Source organism: Maylandia zebra, linkage group LG2 (genome assembly GCF_041146795.1).
Source record: "Maylandia zebra isolate NMK-2024a linkage group LG2, Mzebra_GT3a, whole genome shotgun sequence".
Lineage (NCBI taxonomy): Eukaryota > Metazoa > Chordata > Actinopteri > Cichliformes > Cichlidae > Maylandia > Maylandia zebra.
This window is the reverse complement of record NC_135168.1, coordinates 18,134,227-18,155,567: the sequence shown is the minus strand read 5'-3', so window position 1 is coordinate 18,155,567 and position 21,341 is coordinate 18,134,227. Positions and strand designations below refer to the sequence as shown.

At 40.8% G+C, this 21,341-nt stretch overlaps 1 protein-coding gene across 2 annotated transcripts in view; it reads right to left on the bottom strand.

The window, feature by feature from the left end:
* Nucleotides 1-21,231, bottom strand: part of afg2a (AAA ATPase AFG2A) — a 108,868-nt gene extending 87,637 nt beyond the window's left edge. For both annotated transcript variants that reach the window (XM_076889797.1, XM_014408562.3), the window contains exons 1-10: nucleotides 20,959-21,231; nucleotides 18,578-18,702; nucleotides 18,302-18,459; nucleotides 17,820-17,878; nucleotides 16,827-17,465; nucleotides 16,569-16,698; nucleotides 16,321-16,377; nucleotides 15,159-15,282; nucleotides 13,188-13,289; nucleotides 12,868-13,021 (exon numbers count right to left, since the gene is read on the bottom strand). In XM_076889797.1, the coding sequence (XP_076745912.1) occupies nucleotides 12,868-13,021; nucleotides 13,188-13,289; nucleotides 15,159-15,282; nucleotides 16,321-16,377; nucleotides 16,569-16,698; nucleotides 16,827-17,465; nucleotides 17,820-17,878; nucleotides 18,302-18,459; nucleotides 18,578-18,702; nucleotides 20,959-21,133 (1,723 nt within the window). In that variant the 5' untranslated portion in view covers nucleotides 21,134-21,231. The remainder of the gene's footprint in view (nucleotides 1-12,867; nucleotides 13,022-13,187; nucleotides 13,290-15,158; nucleotides 15,283-16,320; nucleotides 16,378-16,568; nucleotides 16,699-16,826; nucleotides 17,466-17,819; nucleotides 17,879-18,301; nucleotides 18,460-18,577; nucleotides 18,703-20,958) is intronic.
* Between the last annotated feature and the right edge of the window lie 110 nt (nucleotides 21,232-21,341).

Here is a 21,341-nt window from a genome sequence, read left to right as displayed (position 1 = left end):
AGCTTAAGGTTTGAATGCCTTTAGTCTGCAACTGAATAAAAAGAAGATAAGAAAACAAACACTGATGTGTCAGTATCAAAAAATGAGCCTTTGTTTCGCTCTGCAAAAACAGTCAATGCAGAGTGATCTCACGAGGAAAACAGTCTGGGCCGAGTTAGCTTTTAAAAATTGTGAGGTGATGACTGACATAGAGCACATACTTCTGAAGAAAAGGTTAGAAAAAATTATTTATTTACTGGAAAGGTCATTAAACATGCCTGCTAACCATAGAAAGCCGCTCTGTCTTCTATTGTTGGATGCCGAGCAGCTGCGGTCAAGTGCCTTATTTAGAGGAGGCTAAGCAGCACTTGTAAAGGGAACTTAGTTTTCTTTTTCCTGCTTTTCCACAATCAGTTAACAACCACAGTTGTTATCTGTGTCACGGGGGAAATGAAGATTGATTAAGGATCTTGTTCTGAAGCACGTTCTCAACAAAGGATGTTCTTACACTTTTTGTTTAAACAGAATCTGTTGTTTACTTCAAAGGAGCCTGATGTACTGTACAGGTGAAATTAGAACTGTGCAAACATCGGCAGTGTTACTGCATGAATCGGATCAGTGCACAAGGATTCCAATTGGTCATGTACAGTTTTAAAAACCTTCCAATTTACTTAAAGTGTAAAAGATTTGCAAGTAGGTCTAGGGTCAATGCTGCTTGCCATCACTGCTAAAAATGTAAGGAGAAATGCAAAGAGTAAAGCAATGACAGCATGCGAAACGCCATGTGTGGATCAGCTTGCATCCAGCTGTGGAGATTTAACCCCTACAGGTGGGAGGACAGGTCTTCTCTGAGTTAATTACATGCTAAATGTGGCCAATGATTAGTAGTTACAAAACCAGCCCACAACCACGTTTCCAACCCCAGTGTTGGGTAACAGTATATTAAACACACAACCGTTCTCAATGCACATGTGCACATATCACACAAACACACTCTTGGCTTCCTCTTCTGAGCAACAGGGTTGGGGTGGAGGGGGTCTGGATAGGAGACGGAGTGGAGAGGGCTGTAGGGGAACGGACGTGGTCCAGGGCTTGGGGCCAGAGAGCAGACGAGAGGGGATTTACGATCAGACAAGAGTGCATCCTGTTTATATTTTCCAGGACCCGTCTGACTAGGCAAGGGACAGACAGACAGACAGACAGCGAGGGAGCGAGGGGAAGTAGAAGAAGAAGGAGAAATTCAATTATTGGAAACGCATTTGTCTTCGGCCGAGCTCAATGTGTTCCCCAGTCCCGGCTCCCTGGTGTATGATGCATTTTTCACGCCCCTTCAATCTTTATCCCCAAACACCCACCCTACTTCTTACTCTCAATCCCCAGAGCTCTAAACATCCCATCATTCCACCTGGCTGCTGCTTCAGCTCTTCATCTGCGATAATGCTTCGTCCCGGCGCTGCTTAGACTGCAGAAAAACATCTGGTTTGAGTGGAACAGACGAGGCAAGACAGGATAGGATGTGGAAGGAAGCTGGGGCGAGGAGGGAGATGAGGAGCACCAGCCACAACACCATATGCACTAACCCCAAACCAAAGCTGCCTGCCCTGCAAAGGCAGTGGGGCCTCAGCCTCTATAAATGCTGAGAAGGTGATGGAAGAGGGCCAAAAACAGGATTAACTGCTGGGTTCAGATCTTCTTTGAGCTTAGAATGACCACGGAGATAGAATGATTTTGGACTTATAACTCTATAAAAAGTTGATTATTCGTATTTTACACAGATCAGAATAAATAAACCTATATATAATGGGTAAATATAATAAGCCGCTTCTTCAGTGCATCTCTCATTCTGAAGATGAACTCCAACTCCACCAACTTGGACTGCTGCTGCTGATCACAGTCTTTGCTCTGCTCTGCAGCCTTGTGGCACATTAACCAGCTCCCTGGTTGGGGTGGCTCTCAAGCTCAGAGTTAATCTGTGAAGTTGGAACATGTACAGCTCCAGGATGAGAGACTCAATCAGGAAGAAGCCAACTGTCAACAAGGACCACCACAATAGCAACCTGGCCAGTGATACAGCCAGAAGGTAAAACACAAGACGGAAAAAGCCAAGGGTGGTTGGCTAGGAGCAAATGAAGTTTGAAAATAAGAGTCAGGAGACTGTTCAGATGTTCTCTCAGATGGATTAAAAATAAAATAAATAAGGAATCACCAAATATACTTGGACAGCCTCTTAAATATACCCGGGCAGCTTGCCCGAGCACAGAAAATGTGTCAGAAGCAATGTAAAGTAACATAAAAAAATAATACACTTATGTTAAAACAAAGGCAAAAAGCAACAACTATGCAAAATCACATTAAAAATACTTGAAGAAATGCCTTCATACTTCACTTTCTGCAAGGTCATTAACATCAGATTTTTCTGCACATTTCTGTGAAGCTTTTGTCACCACGTTTCTATCCTCTGTCCAGCAGCTAAAGTGAAACGCTCATCATCTGCAATAAGCTTTGACAGACAGCTAATGTTAAAGCTTCCAGTTAGTGGTGTGGCTGCATACAAGCACTGAAAAGAAAAGAAAAAAAAATAACATAGCTGACATATGTTTAATAAATGTTTCATCAAAAAATCATTCGAAACTGTCTGGATTAAATGTAACACTCTGCCAGAGGCAACGAAAGGCTTTGCAGAGAATCGTCTGGCCGAAGGGAAAACAGAGTTCAGAAGGCGCAGAGCTTCAAATGCAGCCTGGAAGCCCAGAGGGCGGCGGAAACTTGATTCAACAATTTGACTTTAACATTTTGCTTTAGGGATTCTCTTGGCTGACTTCAAGCACACATTTGGTTTAGTTATGAAAACATCCGATGGGAGGAGAAGAGGGGAAAAAAAGAAGAAGCAACACAACACAATTTAATCTGAACCTTCTGTGGACTCATTTCCCTATTCCTTTCTTTCCTTTTTTTCCTTGCACTCCTGTTTTCCAGAATGCTTCACATTCACTAAGGGTCCACAGGGAATTGAAAGAAAAGGGGGCCTCCTAAATGTACAAGAATGCACATTTGCAAAACATCACACCAGGGCCTAAAGTAGGTATGGAAGTGAGAGAAGACCTCATTTCCCAGAGCTGGCATTGGAAAAAAAACAGAGGAGAGCGATTATTTGGGTTTTTTCCCCTTCCCAGGGGCACAATCTTAATTGCATCCGTCCAAAACAGACCTTGCCCCAAATCAAGGCCTTCTTTTCAGGGGTCACATCCTTTGATGCTCACACCAAACTGATCTGTCAACAACAGAATCAAACATCTGAATACCAAACATTACTTGGAGACACTTTAACATGTGAAGTGGCCAGAAAAAACATCAAGATAAGATATGCATTAGATTATTTTGGAGCTAACACTAAGTTACAACAGCCAACAAGTAATAAAAAAAATCAAAAACTTCTATTAAACAGTAGGATGCAGAGAATGTAGTGAAGTTAAGCAGTTTATGTGCGTCTATATATTGAGACAACCAGAAATCTGAAACACTGTCCTAATACTATAATAGTATTTCCAATCGCAAAGGGTGAAAGAGCAGCTAGTTTATGACGAATCTGTTTCTGCAAAATTGAAGGCAATTAAAGTATCATAAAGATTTATGCCATCCCATGAATATTGCAAAGGTCATTTTAATGATAGCTCAATTCTACTAGCAGAAAAGCAGGCAAAGCCACTTTATGGGTCACCTTTGAGGGACAGAGTCTTTGACTGTGCAGAGTCGAGGACTATGGGTAGCCAGGACTACGTAGTTAATACAGACACGTCAGCATGCAGTCTTAAAAAAACAGCAGTAAAAGAGATGACGTTAAGCATAGTTAGACTACTTCTTAAGTGAAAAGTTGGCTTGACGAAGACAGAAAGTGTCAGCCGAGTTCAACACAAAGACGTGTGAAAAAAAAAACTCATCGGAAGCTTAGAAGCACAGAGAGCAGCTACGGTGGAAAGTTTACACTGCTTTTAACACTCGAGGGGAGTGTTTAAAACAAGCACAAGGATAAATAAAAGTAGCAATGCTAATTGTTCCACATATTTTTGATACTGCCACCTGGTGATCGTGCACAGCCACAGCATGTAAATGACTGTCTGCAAAGACTTGTGCAGCACCCTTGATGTTCATGAACAACCTCTGTCAACTTCTAAAAACCTTGAAAACCCCAAAGTTTCTACTTTGAACATTTGAGCAGGTTTTCAGTACAAGCTTTTTGTTCATGCAACTACAAGTCCACTCAATACAACGTTCGAAACTTTCCCTCGACATTCAGAGAGGAAGAAACACAAGAGTTATGTGGGTAGAGGTTAAACATTCCAGCATGGAAGATTAAAAAAGGGAAACCTGACACAGAGAGAGCATCAGGGAGAGCAGATCATCACCAACAACAGAAGTGTACTCGCATATCAACACTGCATTCGACATTTCAACACAGAATAATCAGAGCTATGTTTTTGTGTTACGGTGCATTGTGTGCTGCTGCACTGAAAACCAATGAGGTTGAGCTGAAGCTCACCAGCAAGGCCGGCCTCGAATGATTGCAAAATACTTTGAGCATTACACCATCACAAAAAACCACAGGAACGTTTTCATTACTCGCCGGGGCTTCCGGAGCACTCTATGCACCTGTATTTACAATACCCAACATCTGTTCCCGGAACTGAAACACAGCAATAATATGTGCTCTTGAAGTACACACACAAACACACAGACACACACACACACATCACTGTCACTGGGAAAAGGTATGTGTCGGGTTTTAGGAGCACAAGCAGCACATTTCCGGATTTTATAAACAGGGGCCTCAAATAAACCTCCCATGCTGATCCGACTGATATTTATGTGACCTGTACTGAAATCCCTGAAGTGTCTTTAAAAGGACAGATGACTTGGGAAAGGCACTTTATAAGGCAATGCTGCCGCTGTAAACATCAGTGAGCATTTAGCACTGTTTGGCCCATTTAGTCTTCCACGGCAAAATTTATGTCAAACACACAAAACTCTGCTGGTTTTTGCTGCCGTTTTTCTTCCTCGTTTCTACAGAGCGGAGTAACCTCTAGTCCCCATTTCCTGTGTCTCATGGCCAGGAAGATCAATGGTTTGGGTTTAAAAACGCTCAAGTGCTGAATATTTAGGTTTAGGGGATTTTCACTAAGCGTGTTGGCCAAATCACTTTGCACATTTCCCGTGTAAATCATTTAGGCCATTTAGTTGCTAAAGTTTGAGTTGTTAAATATCGAGCCTGATCTTTGCCGTCAAATAGCAGGCTAACCAAAAAGCTTTCAGCTGACACAGTGGTGCATTTTGTGTTTATTATTCCATATAATCAATTTTACTGGCCCTTTTTGCTCCAGCAGGCTTCCCCTGTTTAGAGAGGCTTGTAAACAGTGGGTCCGGATGTGGCACAAACCAAACAAGCATGCACCGGCATACACACGTTCAAATAGACGTGCACACTCACACACGCAATTTGCACTGTTTAGACTGTGGAAATGAGTCATCTGCCAGCACCGGGATCAGTTGAACACCAACAGGACGACAGAGAGACGCCCGGAGTCTGTGAGGCTCCGCGAGACCACATGGCAGCTTCCAATACCACGCAGAACACCTAGGGGGATTCATTATGAAAAAGCTGTTTTGCATAATCTCTGGTGGGCTGGAAACACGGTCAAAGTAACATTTAGGGAAATATGAACACTAGAACTCAGCGCATTTGTGGTTATACTGGAGGAAGCTTTTGTCAGGGATCTTGTAACAAAACATAAGAAAGCATCCTACACTGTAAAGACACGCAACCCTATTTGACCATTGCTCCTTCTTTTATTCTATATACAATTTATGCATATTGCTAATTAATTAAATGTGCAGGTTCTGCCAGCTAAGGTTTATTCTTACATAAATTTATAAAAATTTTATAATTTTGGCCTAAAACCTGCAATTCCTTGAGGCTAACCAGGAAAGCAAGTCAGTCCCCATGCACTCCCATATTTATATGCTCAAATTTAAAACTGAAATAAAAGATGTTTACAATCTGGTACAATACCCTTTTGTTTTTTTCCTCTAAAACTACTTTCTCCCTTCATAATAACTGAAATACGACTGATGGATACTGACAATCAGCAGTTTTTTGGCACATTTTTCAGAGGAACTATCTGAGAAAATATGACTTGCAGCCAAGTTAAACGTAAAACAAGTAAAAAAAAGCATTTTCAATCCAATTGTGTTTGTATGGCACCAAACCACAACAACAGCCGCCTGAAGGAACTTAGTACTGTGAGGTAAAGACTCTACAATAACAGAGACAAAATTTTAAAAATCAAGACAACCTCCCCACAAGTGAGCACTTGGCAACAGTGGGAAGGAAAAACTCTTTTAACAGGAAGAATCCCCCAGCAGAACCAGGATCAGGAAGGGGCAGCCATCTGCAGCGACCAGGTGGGGCTGAGGGGAGGGAGACGGGGCAGGATATGCACTCTTACATTTGGTGAGTAAAAGTTTTACTTTATTGTGTCTATTAAGGTCTAGCAGGCTACCAAACTTGCTAGCTACAAAATGAGGCTCCAAAAGGAGAATTCACAAACTAGTGCACAATCTCAGATGGGCTGCACTGAGCTTTTATACAGAGAGGATATATTTAATGTGATAAACTAGGAAACATGAGCCATCAAATTTATCTTGGACATAGGAGACCTACACCCAGATCCCTTTTTTTCTCCAATTTTAACATTTATTTTAATTCAATTTGATCTATTGTGAAATAGAAATATAAAAAGTGAATCTGTCTGTACAAGCAACCAGTCAAAATGTTGACTCATCAGCTCTTAATAGTTAATTTTGGGTGTGTCACATGCTCTATTATAATACATTTGGATAATGGAAGCTTCATTTAAATGTCTTTAAAAATGCATATTAGTTGTGAAAATGGATGTTTTGCATGTGTTTTAAAGCAAATCTTTTCTATTATAGAACTTCAACTACACTCAGCTCAAACATGGAACTGCTCCTGCAGCTAACAAGAAACAAATCTGGGACTTGTGTAATGTCTCCATCTAAGTTAACCTGTCCTGCAAGAATGTGCATGCTGACACATGTCTGACATGAAGTCACAGTCAGAATGATGTGATGAGGAGCGACAGATGCAACAGAAAAGCTGTCAGAAAAATGCTCATACACAGAGTTATAGGCGTGCAGCATGGACATTTTTCTGCTGTGACTAACTCAGTCCAGCAGATCTTCTTAATGTGTACATGAATCTGTCAACATCAATGAAACTATGATGAAGGCCACGTTGTCAACAGGGAGAGAACCGCGGACAGAAAAAAGTTTGATTCAGAAATCCCAAATTTAAAAGAGGAGGGAAAGGAGATAATTAGTTTAAAGGATTGCGAGTCGTTTGGCTAATGAACTTGCAAATTCTAACTCGGGGATTCTCACTTCGGAAGATTAGAGAAAAAAATATATCCTCAGATGTAAATTTGGACAAGAACTCAACAAAACATTTAAGAAGGAACCATTCAGCTATTTTCACCCTGCAGATAAAAATCAGATCTTTGTATCTAAACAGAGCTCAGTCTGGTTACGCTCCATGCTGACTACACATGAACTGGCAGCTACGCTTGACTGTACCTGCACAGCTTTACAGCATTTGACCATGAGAGGTCCTCATTCACAGTTGCTACAGTTAAGAGGTTTCATTTAGGGTTTTCAAGGGGTTTGATATTTTTTGTTACTGGCAATGAGAGGATGGTGAAATGTAATCAAGTACTTAGTTTTGAAATGTTCAGCTTTAATTCTACTTCTTCTGACTTTCACTTTTTTAGAGGGACTTCTGTCCCCCTAAACAGTGTGCAAACAGTACATGAATGTCAAATTCTATTACTGTAAAGGGAGCATGAATTCTAACTGTAGAAAATGAAGACTATTTTAACAATAATGCATGTCAGTCTTAGCCCACGTGAACACTTCACGAGGCTTTCAGTCAGGCAATAGCTTGCTTAGACATTCATTTATTTTTCACCCATTTGTGTCTTAAATGACAGACAACCGATGATGAATGATGACAACCTCTTACCTTAATTTAAAGTTTGTGCAAAGTAAAATCAGAGATTGGCTTCTTAGCACATTATACATTCAGTAAAGAAGAGCTCCAAACTGACAACTCCCTGAAAACAGCATAAAACTGATAAAAAAAAAATATTGCATACCTATAGAGTTAATTAAACAGGATGCCATCCAGATTGCCTGTTTAGTGCATGTAGGCTGATGTAAGAACAATCAGAAACAGGAGAAATTCTTTCCCCAACAAGTTACATTTTATGTACTTTTACTTCAGAGGCATCTTTCTGCGATGTTTTAAACTTTTTTATTACCCAGAGTTGAACTGTTTTAAATCAGACCTTTCTCAAAAATAGTTCAGTATTTTCTTTTGCAATTAAAGAATAAATATGTGTGTACAGCAGTCAGAGAAGCATCATGATGCCTTCTCAATACTTTGATGCATTCTTGTTTTTTCACCCCCAGGTTTAAAAATGCTTCTTTCATTAAGTTTAACCTGAATTCCATTGGTCAGTGCCCGTGATGTAAAGCAGTTTTTCTTCATAATTTGTGCATTCGGTGGAAGCTTAAAAAGGGATTTCAGGTGACCTAAGTGAATCGCACTTTAATACATCTGGCATGAGCGTGCTCATGCATTACAACGCTTTAAAAACTGGCAGATCCGTGATCGACTGTAATTAAGTGCTCATTATATAACACATCTGTCGTCAAGAAGTTTCTGGGGCTCAGTATAATTCAGAGTGGACAAACAACAATTTCCCTAATGACATCAAGATTTCCATGCATTCTTATCCACACACAAAAGAATCAAACACACACACACAAACCCTTTGACTTTCCTAACATATGAACAGCTCATGTAAATAGTCTTTCATTAAAGAGACTGGAATTATTTAAAAGGCAGGATAATGTGCATGTGTTTGTGACTGCATCCATTATAGAAGCCACAAGTCCGTACGCGTGGATGCTTTAATGCAGCTGTGCAAGGTGGATCTTTCGCGTGACCAGAGTATATTGGGCTCACCATGATATATGTTCCCTCAATTTTATTTTTCAGGAAGCGGTACATCAGAGTGTATGCTTCCTCAGCAGCTCATTGTTACCTGAGCAGCACGAGGAAACAACTGCAGTTCCGATTTGATGTGTTTTTATGCCTCTTTTGTTCCTTTCGGTACAAAGCAAAATAGGAAAAAACAGATATCAGCTTGCGAGTTCATGTGTCTATGTTTTCTATGGCTTTATGTGTCTATTTATATGTATCCAAGCAATTTATAGGGATAACGGTAATGTGGTTTGGATTTTTACTGAAAATAATCTGCAACTTGCAAATAAACTGTACAACTGATTAATGTATAAATACTTGTAAATTTGAAATAAAATTTTTAGATGGGGGCAATCACAAAACAAGATTGCGGTGCATACAGCAGACAGTTTTGCCTTCATTTATACATATGAAATAGGAATCTGGGCATTATCACATAAAAAAGGTATATGCAACTCTGTTCAAAGAAAAGCGAAACTATCTTAGATCTGGTCACCTTTTTTTGCTCATTAAAAGTCCTGTTCTGACATTCTGTGATTCAACTCACAGTGAAGTCACTTGGTAGTTAAATTTGATGAATGGGGTGTGTGTAAGATTTCAGTGGTGTGAACTGGCATAAAATGCCACGCTGGCACCAGCCACAGTGGAGGTCAGTTGCACCAAATAATCCCCCCACAGAGATCTCAGGATGTTACAGTAGAAGTCATGTTCCAGTAAACGTCTGCTTGTCTGCCTTCCGCCTTGTCAGATCAGTTACCTTCTGGCTTGGCCACTGATTTTCCATTAAAGTGCTGTTTTGTAGATGGAGATACAGCTCTCATCAGCAGTGATTAATCTGCACGTAAAGCTTCAGTTAGTTTGACACATAAATCTCAAAGTTAAATTTGCAAGTGGACAGAATAGTTAACACGCAGAGGAATCTAAAAATAGAAATTGCACTGAAAGCAGTCCAGAGATGCACAAGGAGACAACCTTAAAAGGGAGTAGGGCTGCCATGATTAGTCGACTAGTCACGATTACGTTGCCTATTAAAATTGTCGACGACTAATTTAATAGTCGACGCCTCGTTTGAAGCTTTGTAAGATCCCAAAAGACGCAGGAATAATAGCAGGATTTAAGAGTGTAATAACGGACTGAAACAGAAGATGGCAGCACTGCATGTACAAGGATGCCAGCTGCCGTTAAACCCCGAAGAAGAAGAAGCAGCGTCCGGTATCGTAGCTGTGTCCAAATTCAGGAACCGTGCGGTCCTGCTCAGTTTCCAACAATGGGGCAGCTAGTTAGTTTTCATGTTACTCTTATTATTCTTTCTGGGTCACAAAATAAACGTTTAACATATTTTCAGGTGAGAATGTAGCTGTGTAAACCTCAAATATCTGCTCAGTTTATCAGGACACCACATATTTTCAAAAGCGCTCCGACGTTTTCGGAGACATCTGTTACCCACTAGCTCGATAGCTAGCCGGGGTTCAAGGCTCAGTAGAGCCGGTGAGAACACCGGACTCCTGGCAAATCGTTTTCAAACCCACCACAGTCTTTCGCTACTCAGGTTAAACATGATATATAAGTCACTTACATAACTTAAAATGTTATTGTTTGGCTTTTTTCAGTATTTTATTTGTTCCTGATTAAATTGGTTTGGCTGAGATTAAAGTTACAGTTTTTACACAGCTGGATAAATGTCAAGCAGACAGCTGATTATCAGAAGTGTGAGATACTCTATACTCCTGTCCTGTTATATTTTAGATAGCAAGGAGCAGACGGCTGCGCTTATTAAACTCCACCAAGACAATCTGCTAATTTCATTACAATTTAATAAACTATCATCTTGTCTTTATTTTTAGTTAGCACATACCTTAAACAGTTAAAGCTGTAAGCTAATGATAGTTATATAAGAGCAGATCCATGCTGGTGCAATAAGCTGTAGGTTTTACATCCAATGGACGCATGATCTGATTAGTCGACTCATGGCAAAAATAATCGGTGACTAGTTGACTATCAAAATAATCGTTTGTGGCAGCCCTAAAGGGGAGATTAGCCAAACTTAAATCGGGTAAGGTTCTTGCTCTTTTTCATGACTACAGTAAGGTGATTGTTTTTTAGTGCACCATAGAGCACTTTGGATTTTACTAGATAAACTGCCACTACTTCCTTTCAGTTACAGTTGCATTACAATCCCGGAAAACGTGTTATACAGTAAAATCCTCCCCTAACAGAAAGGTGTATCATGGGAAATTATATTGGAGTTATCACACAAAATGGGAAAGGACCACTGTGACCAAATCACATGCTGGAGTCATGCCATGCTCCTATTTGCTGCATTGACAGCCAGTTAAAAGATGGCATGAATGAGATAAATCTATGATGGTGTTAAATCTAGACTGATATTTATCAGTTTGAACTTTAGACTCAGCCCCAAATTTCCGGTGAATGTCTGAGAGCGCTTTAGCTATAGATGCCTCGTACTCTAACCAAGCATCTGTAACTGAATTTATATTTTATCTCAAGCGGTAAAATGAAAGAAAGAAGTCATGAGTGCATTAAGAGTTCTCCTGTGGCTTTTTTGTTGCAAGGGCTTTTATCGGTCTTGTGATTTTGGTTTGGAGATTTTGGGGAAACTAGCGGTGTCGAGCGGGGTTGGGGAGGTTGTTGTCTCCCTCGGGGGCATGTGGGGGTTTCTCAGAAAACGCTGCCAGTCACGTCTGGCCCTCTGCGGACAGTAAATTACGCTCATTGCCGGAATGCTTCCACACAGCAGCCCAACTCCCTCCGTAGCTGGAAAGGCAATACGCCACATACCCCGGCGGTGGGACCACCCAGGAGGCATATGGGGTCACATACACACACTTCCACAGAAAAACAAATAAGCATGTGCTCAAACAATCACATATACCCCCACAATCAAGGACATGCAGGGCAGATACACATGTATATAAGCCAGTGTGTTTGTCCTCAGGGATATGAGGTGGGATGGTTTGTGGTGCTAGGGGTGAGGGGGCACAGGAATTTCACAACAAGTGGTGGTTTTTGTGGTATTTGGATCCCAGTGAGAGAAACCGCTGAAACTCCCAACTTCCTCTCTGGCAAATATCAAAGGATGCTTGACCTGTGTGTTCAAAGGAGCTGTGGGCATGTCAGGCACTCCAAGAAAATGTCTCAAAAATTGGTAAAAATAATTTAGATGGAAATAATTCACAAGTTATTGTGGTCTGGGCGACATTTTACAAGGAAAACAAAGGTCAAGCGAGAGAGGGAAAAACAACATGAGGCCTAGAATGCACCTAGAGCTCAATAACAAACTGTCAATCACTATTGTTTGTTGGTCAGATACCTCAGCCCACGGGGCAAACTAAACTACAAAAAGATGGAGAGCAATTCTGGGCCGGTTGCCATATGCAACTGTGTTTTGTTTTCCTAAATTATGTTGTTTTCATGAAGTGCAAAGAGGAAATCAATGCAAAGAGAAGCACTGGTGTTTCTTAACAGCTGCTTTGAGTGGCCATAGATGTCCTTGGTTTCCGTGACATTATGAGCAACAGTTTACATGACTATCAAAAGCTACAGCTACAAATCTGGGAATGATATTTCAAATCAGAGTCTAACGCTTGAAAATATCCAGCTTTTTTTTGGCCTGACAGATATCAGTAGATATGTAAATAAAGGCGTAGCCACACCAATAATCCAAAATGTTTTTGCGTGCTATTAGGTTCTTACAACTTGGAAACAAACATTTCAACTCTCTAAAAGAGAGCAAAGCAGTGTTTACTTGCCCGCTTCTTTGCCAACAGCTGCGAGATCTGCTCCTACGTAACCGTGAGCGGCGTCTGCCAGCTGCGTCAGCTCCTCCTCGGTGGCGCTGCACGGCACGCATTTCAGCTGCTTCTGCAAAATATCTGCCCGCTCTGCAGCACCAGGAACTCCGACCTGCCGTCACGAAATCAACACAGAACAGCGATTTGTATACCACATTTTTTGTACTCTGTCCACGTACTCAGAGCCTCAGAAGAAAGTTGCGCAATTAAGTAGCAATTCTTCACAAACAGCGTGACGTTGATTGGAAACACACTGCAGTCTCTCTGATAGTATGTACCTCCAGCTCTTTGTCAAAGCGTCCCGGCCTGCGCAGAGCAGGATCAATGGCTTGGGGTCGGTTTGTGGCCCCAAGGACCAGCAGCTGACCTGAGTGACCCTCCTACAAAGAGAAGAAAGTTGGATCAGCTAATTCTGAGATAACAACATAGTAATTTCATAGTAAGACCTGCTCAGCAAATGTTAATTGATGAACTAAAAGTCATTTAAAGCTTGACTCACACAGTTGGTATGTATATTCTGTTGTTCAAGTGATCTGGTTAACTGTGATGTGTTTGACAATCAATTTTTTGTGTGTTTTTTATATTCTGTATGAGAAGAGATGGCAATTTAAAGTAGCCCTTTTGCATTTCTCATTTTATGTCGTATATAAACTATTACAATTCTGAATGTTCACACCAAACATGACTAAAGTTTCAAATCATAAAGTCAGCCTATGTAAAAATAACCATTATAAACCAAAAAGGCCAGAGTGATCTAAATGCCTCAGTTTCAGAGTATTTTGTTTATTTACTACTGAGATCCAATATCTTTCATTATTGAGACCAGGCCATGATGGCACCCACACTAACAGTAAATCAGATCACATAAACCTGTTGAGATATCTCAGGCAACCAGCTCTAGCTGTGAGCACAGAGACTCCACCCACCTGTTGTTCAAATCTCCCATTGATGCACTCAAACAGAAGAAAGTTACCTTAAAAGGAGCAAGAAGGAAGCTAAAACTGATCCCTTTCATACAGTGGATGAACTCTGGGGCCACAACAAGGTACAGAATAAGAAAAAAAGTTTTTTAAAAAAACCTCGAATCATACAGAGCAACTGTAGGAGACTCACAATTTAAAATTATAGCGCATGGAATATAAATAATGCAAATAAAATGTTTCTGTTAAATACATTCACACAAAGGGGTAGTTTTCAATAATGCAGTAAAGTTTCGTTGTTTAATCTGCCCAGGTGCACGGCAGCTTGTGGCACCCACACTCTTAGATTAGGTCAAATTTAGTGGTCATCAGTTCAAGTTTAAGTCCACTTGTCAAACTCAGCCCGCTGGCTTTTAGTATTTCATATGTCGAGGACATTTTTCAAAGCTTGAGAGATTTTCTGACCCCAGCCTGATGCTAAACCTGGCTCACTTCTGCGTTTCCTGGGGTGGTTTGCCTGCAAGATGGGAAAAACTTTTTCCACCTTTTAACACTGGAGACAGAGTTGAAACACAAATAAATTACAGTGCAAGGAAGAATGCCGTGGAGCAGGAAGTGCTTTCTCCACATTCCACAAACCAATCAGCAATGATGACCTTGGTTTGGAAAACAGACAGGAGCTGGGAGCAAGAAGGGAGTTGGTGTATCTGTGCAGTATCACCAATCCACACCGCGGCCTTCTCTGCCTGGGGACGGGAAGATTTAGTTTGCTGATAAAGTTACGGCAAATTGTCAGCTCATGGCAGCCTTGGGTGATTTCTTTCCCAGACTCCCACTGGGGGTGTGTGGGGGAATCATCCTTTTTCTCATCAGGCACTAACACAGAGCTCAGAGGACAAATGGCACCCGAGAGATGCAACCCATAGTGTCTGAAGGGCGTCCAGCACGCAGAGATGGTTTCTGCATGACAATCTGTATTTGCAATGAGGGCATATTAGGATGGAGCCACGTTTGGCTGCGGAAAGACAAAGTATAAAGACATGTGTCTACTGAACAAGCAGTTACTGCTCAGTTTAATCCCAGCCTTCTAGCAATAATCATGCTAATGTAAAACAGACTGTTGTATTCATGTATAAAGAGAAGAAATGTGAGCATCCTTTATGTGCTGCAGGCTGGCAAAATTCAGAGAAGATGACTCAGTGAGGTTCCAAAAAACTCAAACTTAAAAAAAACCTTAACAGCATATAAGGTTATGCTCAAAAGAGCTGCCTTTAGTTTAATGCGGAAAACATTATTGCCATAGTAGAGTACAATTACTCGGATACTTACTGAACCAATCCCATCCATCAGAGTCAGAAGAGAGGCAACAACTCGTTTCTCCACCTCATTCTGAGCTCCCTCTCGCTTTGGGCACAAAGCATCCAGCTCGTCAATGAAGATGATCGCAGGCTGCCTATCAAACCAAGTCAAATGTGAGAAGCACATTGATTTATTGAAACATGTGAAAACGTAAATGGAAATACTGCGCAGAGGGCAAAATATTGACTCTTTAGGCAATTTTTTGACATAGAAGTCATTATTTGATGTGTCCATCTTTATTCTTCATCATGGTCAAGCTTTCTCGTATTTTCTTTAATGTGTCTTTAGAAATGGTTCTGCAGGCTACCTGAAGAAACTTCAAAGCTCTTCTTTGGATGTCGCTTCCTTTTTCATCCAATCTGTATCAAGATGATCCCACACTGCTTCAGTGATATTTAGGTGCATATTTAGTCCATGACTGTTCCACTGTGTTTTTTCTATCCAGGTAAGTTTTTACAGCATAGGCAGTGTGTTTGGGATCACTGTCGTATTCAAAAATGAAGCTAATGCTAATCAGAAGCTTCTCAGATGGTGTTGTACAGTGGCTCAAAATCTGACAGTACTTTTCTGTTTTCATAATTCCATCAATTTTGACAGGATCTCCAACATCACTGGCTGAACTGCAGCTCTGAACCATGACAGAATCTGCACCACATTTTACACATGACCATACTTCTCTCCTAACCTCGTCTCTACACACTGACAATGACTTGAACCAAAACTGTGAAATTTGGATTTATCACTCCATAAGACCTGGTGCCAATCTTGTGCAGTTAGGCACGCTTCGGTCTTCATTTCAAGTTTCCCTTCCTCTTTTTAAAACAGACAGGAAGATGGCGACATCATCCCACTGAGACCATTTCTGATGAAGCCTTGCAGACTAGAAGGTGGATCAAATGAAGGATTAGATGTCCTTTGTGAGGTCTTTGCTGGATTTTGCTTTTCATTTTTAAACTATGTCCCAGTATGAATGATAAATATGATAGTTCCACATCAACTGTGAGAGACCTCTGCACGTTTATGAATATAATAATGTAATTTAACATAAAAAAGAGAATTTAGAGATTTGCATACACAGAACTAAAAGTGACATACTATCTTTATGAGTATAGGCAGCTCAGCGAAAACTTACCTCTGAGACGCTTCTGTGAATATTTGTCTCAGTCTTGCTTCTGTTTCACCGTAAAATCTGCAAAGAAATGAGACAACACGCTTCTTTAATTCAGTGAATAAACTTTCCTCATTTAATCTGTGGCTTTGGATCATGTGTAAGGTGGTGAGTAAAATCTTGCTGTCATGGAAACAAAGTAAATTTTCCCCAAAATAATCTGCTGGGATAGAAATATGGTGCCATGAAGTTTTCAGGCTATATGACCATACTTGCTCATGATTTCTGGGCCATTTATCACCGTCATGTGGGCTCCAACTTCACTGGCTATGGCTCGTCCAATCATAGTTTTTCCTGTCCCCGGGGGACCATACAGAAGAACTCCTCTTGGAGGTGGGATCCCTGTGGTAGACAACCGCTTAAAATTAGAGATCTGACATTTAATGAGAGTCAGTAAATCTAACTGTAACACCTCACATCATAATGACATCACTGGGGGTTAGTTTACAGCATGGTATAATCTAACATACCATATTTGGAAAACAGCTCAGGATGTTTCAGTGGAAGTTCGATGGTCTCTTTGATGACATCCAGCTGACTACTGAGTCCACCAATCATGCTATACGTGACCTTTGACCCCTTAGCTTCTGCATCTGGATCTGTTTGGCCTACTCTGCTTTTAAATCTAACTTTAGTGGAGCATGACAGGCAGTAGAAGGTGTCAGTACTCAAAGCACCAGCAGGAGGTGCTGATGAGCTTTTCTCTGCCTGCTCTAAGATGAGTGAGCTCTCCGGACTCACAGCAGTGTCTACTAAACCTGCTGAAGGATTCAGGGAGTTGTGGGAAGGAGCTACAGGCTGCGAGGAAAGGGAAAGAGGCTGGGCTTGTCGGCATGGAGTGCTGGCTGCAGGACCGAGCTCTCTAGGTGTGTCTGTTGTTGCATCGTGGTTGTCATCAACAGACAGCATGCTGAGCTGCAGGGAGAGTTCAGCTGATGTGGAGTCATTCATCACAGAGGACTCTTCAGTTTCAGGACTCGCTCCCAGGAGAGGAGCTGGTCTCTGGAGGGTGACGCCATCCTCCCCTTTTATGGTTTCAACCCGAAGGCTGCAAGAGCGGCCAAAATAACTCAAGGAAACGACGTTCCCAGGCAGAACAATGTTCCCAGCTGATATAAGAGAGACAAATACATAGTAGTTATTCTAATAAAGGAAATCATCTGCTTGATTATATTAAATTAAAGTACAAGCCATAGAATCTAAAGTGCATGGATATTTTATTTTATTTTACTGTACAGCAGAGAGGGAAACGAGGCTTGTGCATTTTCTGCAAAATATTAATAGCTTATAGTATAGTAGCTTATCCGCCATAACACATAATACTCTTTTTAGTGTATATACTATACAGTAAAAAGACAGAAAAATGCAAAGTCAGGTGTGTAAGAAGTACACACTTTCTACTGAAAGGTCTCAAATATTTCAGATACAAGATGAGGTGATGAAGATGAGGCAAAAGGACATACCCAGAGATCTCAGGAAGAAATCCTTGAATTCATCTGTTTCTAGTGTTTCATCTTTTGACCTGAAAAAAAGTTTCAGGTGGTTGATAACTAACTGGAAACATTTTTCTCTCAACTTCTCAGTGATTACTGACATTTGAACTGCAGTTGCATCTTGTTTCCAACAGATGGGGGCCTCGGCCTTCTGCTGGAAAGAAGGCCGAGGCTTCTATCTATCTATCTATCTATCTATATATATATGTATTCACCACAGTAGAATTAAAAGAACAACAACAAAAATAAACATAACTTTCATTAATGTACAATATATTGTAGGACTCATTAGACTGGATTTATGTTGCTGGATGTACTTAAACTGGCAGCTGTGTGTACAGTTACTGTAGTTTAGCAACATTTTGAGTATAGAGCAAACTGGAATGATAAATATATGTATACAGACTTTTTCCTTTTTTTTTTTTTTTAAATAAAAGCAAGGTAAACCTTACCTGTTAGAGAGAACCACCTCTTCAGCCTGAAGCAAGGGACCTGTTATTGGGTGAAGCATCAACTCATCCCCTGTCTTTACTCTCAGGTTGTTCTGAGCACACTTCTGCAGGCCAACTTTTCCACCTGGAAAGGAGGCGACTGGCCAGGCCAAGCATACCTGAAAGTATCACAAAGGGTGTCAGAGGAGAGGAGAGGAGAGGAGAGGAGAGGAGAGGAGAGGAGAGGAGAGAAGAGAAGAGAAGAGAAGAGAAGAGAAGAGAAGAGAAGAGAAGAACCTCCTGTTGTCCTGTGGTACTCGTCAGCAGCACGGGCCTCCCGATGCATGCGCTGGCTGATTTCATTGAGTTGAGGCTGAGTTGGGCTAAAGTTGATCTGCAGCTTTTGGGTGTTTTGTCATCAGCTGTGAAGCAAATTAAATAAAAATAAAAATAAAAATAAATAATTCAAGAAAAGCTTTTAGAAATGATGGAACTGCTGCATATGTTCCCAAAGCAAAAAATAATAGCATTACGTTTCAACTCATGGTTCTTACATAACTTGAATGTACTAAACTTCTTTTTGTGTTCAGCAGGAATTTTTTTCATGAGCCTAAACAAGACAAACCACTTTCCCAAATTTCATACATGAACTAGATTACCTCAGTGAAAGGTAACTAAATAAAAAGCATTTGATTGCTGGGTGGTGCTGACACTGTATTAAAGTGGGTTTGACCTGAAACACTGTTTACCTGATTTGACGATGCACTAGTTTGTTACTGGTAGGGATTTTTGGTAACAGTGTTTTCATAATTTCATGATGACTTTCAGCTCTAAAAGACAGATTTGTACTTTCCAGGTTGTTTCTCCTCGCTAATAGCCAAGCTTAAGGTTTTTTTCATGGCTTAATTTTTTGTGCAGATGAAAGATTCAGAGTAAAAACCAGATGTTACAACAGTGTTTTAGTTTAGATTCAAAAACATGTCAACAAATAAATGAAAAACAGAGAACTAAAAAAAAAAAGAGAGATAAGATCATGGCAAGTTTCTCCTACATCTGTAAACCCACCCACTCACTCAAAAAGCACAATGCATGCATAAAGTGCACTGTCTGGTGCTACCTGCATTTAGCAGTGCAATGACTGCAGAGCAGATGTGTAAAGTTTTGTTTCTCTACGTAATCAATGCTGGCAAAAGTATTTTGTTATGTAACACAGATATGAGGAGTTGAACTGATATAAGCCTACAAGCCCACCTGACACGTTGATTAGAGAATAAAAATGTGTTAGTAGCACAAAGCACGAGGTGCTCTGTATTATAATATAAACTCTGAGGGAGTCAACCATCTGCCATGATCGATTGGGAGATGAGAAGAAAGACATGACAAAACAGAAGATTATAGGCACAGTCAACAAACAAAAATAAAAGTAAATGGCATAAAACAGTGCCATAAAAATACATAAAGGGGGAAAAAGTGAGAGATAGATGGGAGTGGAGGAGTTCTCAGTGTATCTGTCCTACAGTAGACTGAGTCTATAGCAGTATAACTAAGGGATTGTTATGAGTCATCAAATACAGCGCTCATTATAAGCTTTATCAAATCTTCAAAATAGAAAGAGCCCAGTAATAATTATAGTGTGTTAGACTTAAGAACAAGTTCCAAGCTACCAGGGTTTCTGTGAAAAAGTTTTAGCAGCTATACCCCAAAAAGTTGACTCTGTTTATCTGGGCGTAGCGTTTTCAGTGGGAGAAGCGTTCAGAAAAACAGTGCATACTGGAGGTCATGCCCCAAAGAACCAACAGAACCACATCATCCGCTAAAAACAGAAGTGCTGTTCTGAGTTTCCCAAAGTGGATGCCCTCCTCAGCCTAGCCATGCCTTAAATTCCTGTCCATGAAAACAGGATTGGAGACACGTGGCAAACCAGGCAGAGTCACACCCACTGAAAATGTGCTTGAGTTTGTGTCAAGGATAAGGACACGCCTCTCATTTTGGTTACAGAAGGACCCAATTGCCCATAACAGAAGGTCTTGGACCCCATCCTCCTGCAGTACATCAGGTGCCTCTAGGCACCTAATGTACATAAGCCTTCTCTAAGTCTAGAAAGTGCACACAGAGTGCTGGTCAAGGCATTGCTCCTCCTGAATTTGAGGTTCAGCAATTTGCTGGAGCCTCCTTTCCCGCTGACTGGAATAAACTTCCCAGCAGCAGAGAAATTTCAGCACACTCTTACCTCACGCAGAAAGAAGGAAGAGACAAAACGAGATAAGTGATTAGAAAAATGCAGGAATTGGGATAAGAGGTTAAGTAAGAACTATGTTTTTATTAGATTTGTTAAAGCAGCTGGACTGTTCTGGAGGGTGTTGGGAAATGGATGACCAGTGAATATAAAGAAAAAGAGAGAGAAAAAGAGCCACAAATGCAAATCTAAACAATGCAAACAAGTTCACAAACAAATGCTGCAAACAAATGAAAAGAATAAAGGCACAAAGCTCAGAAAACGACTCTGGAGAAAAACAAATGGACCAGCAGCATCAGTGAGTACTGGTCCTGTGAGTGCAGCAAGCGCCATGCTGGGACTTCCATCTTCATAGTACAGGTAGCTTCGTTTGCACGGGGGTTATACCTGATTTATATAATACAGCCTGTTAAATGTTTAGACTCATGTCTCGTCTTCTTACCTTTTTCAATGAAGTCGATGACAGTGAAAGAGTTGCAGTTCAAACTTTTGCAGCTTCCTCCGTCGGTGCGAGATGTTTGCAGGCTTGAAGAGTCATTTAGGCCCTCTTTCAATGAGAAGGAGCTATCTCCTTCACTCGCTTTTTTTGTTTTGCTTTTATTTTTCTTTGAAGACATGATAATTGCAAAAAGCTTCTCCACGTGAAAGCAGAAACATGTGTAAACATCAAGCGGTGTCGTAAACTTCCTGGTTAGCGTTTAGTCCCGCCTTCGTTTACCGTAAATCCACATATATACGAGCGCTTCCTGGCAGTTGGCAGCAGCATTTTGTATTTGTTTAATTCTAAAACACTTGTGTGTGGTATTTAAAATATATATGTATATA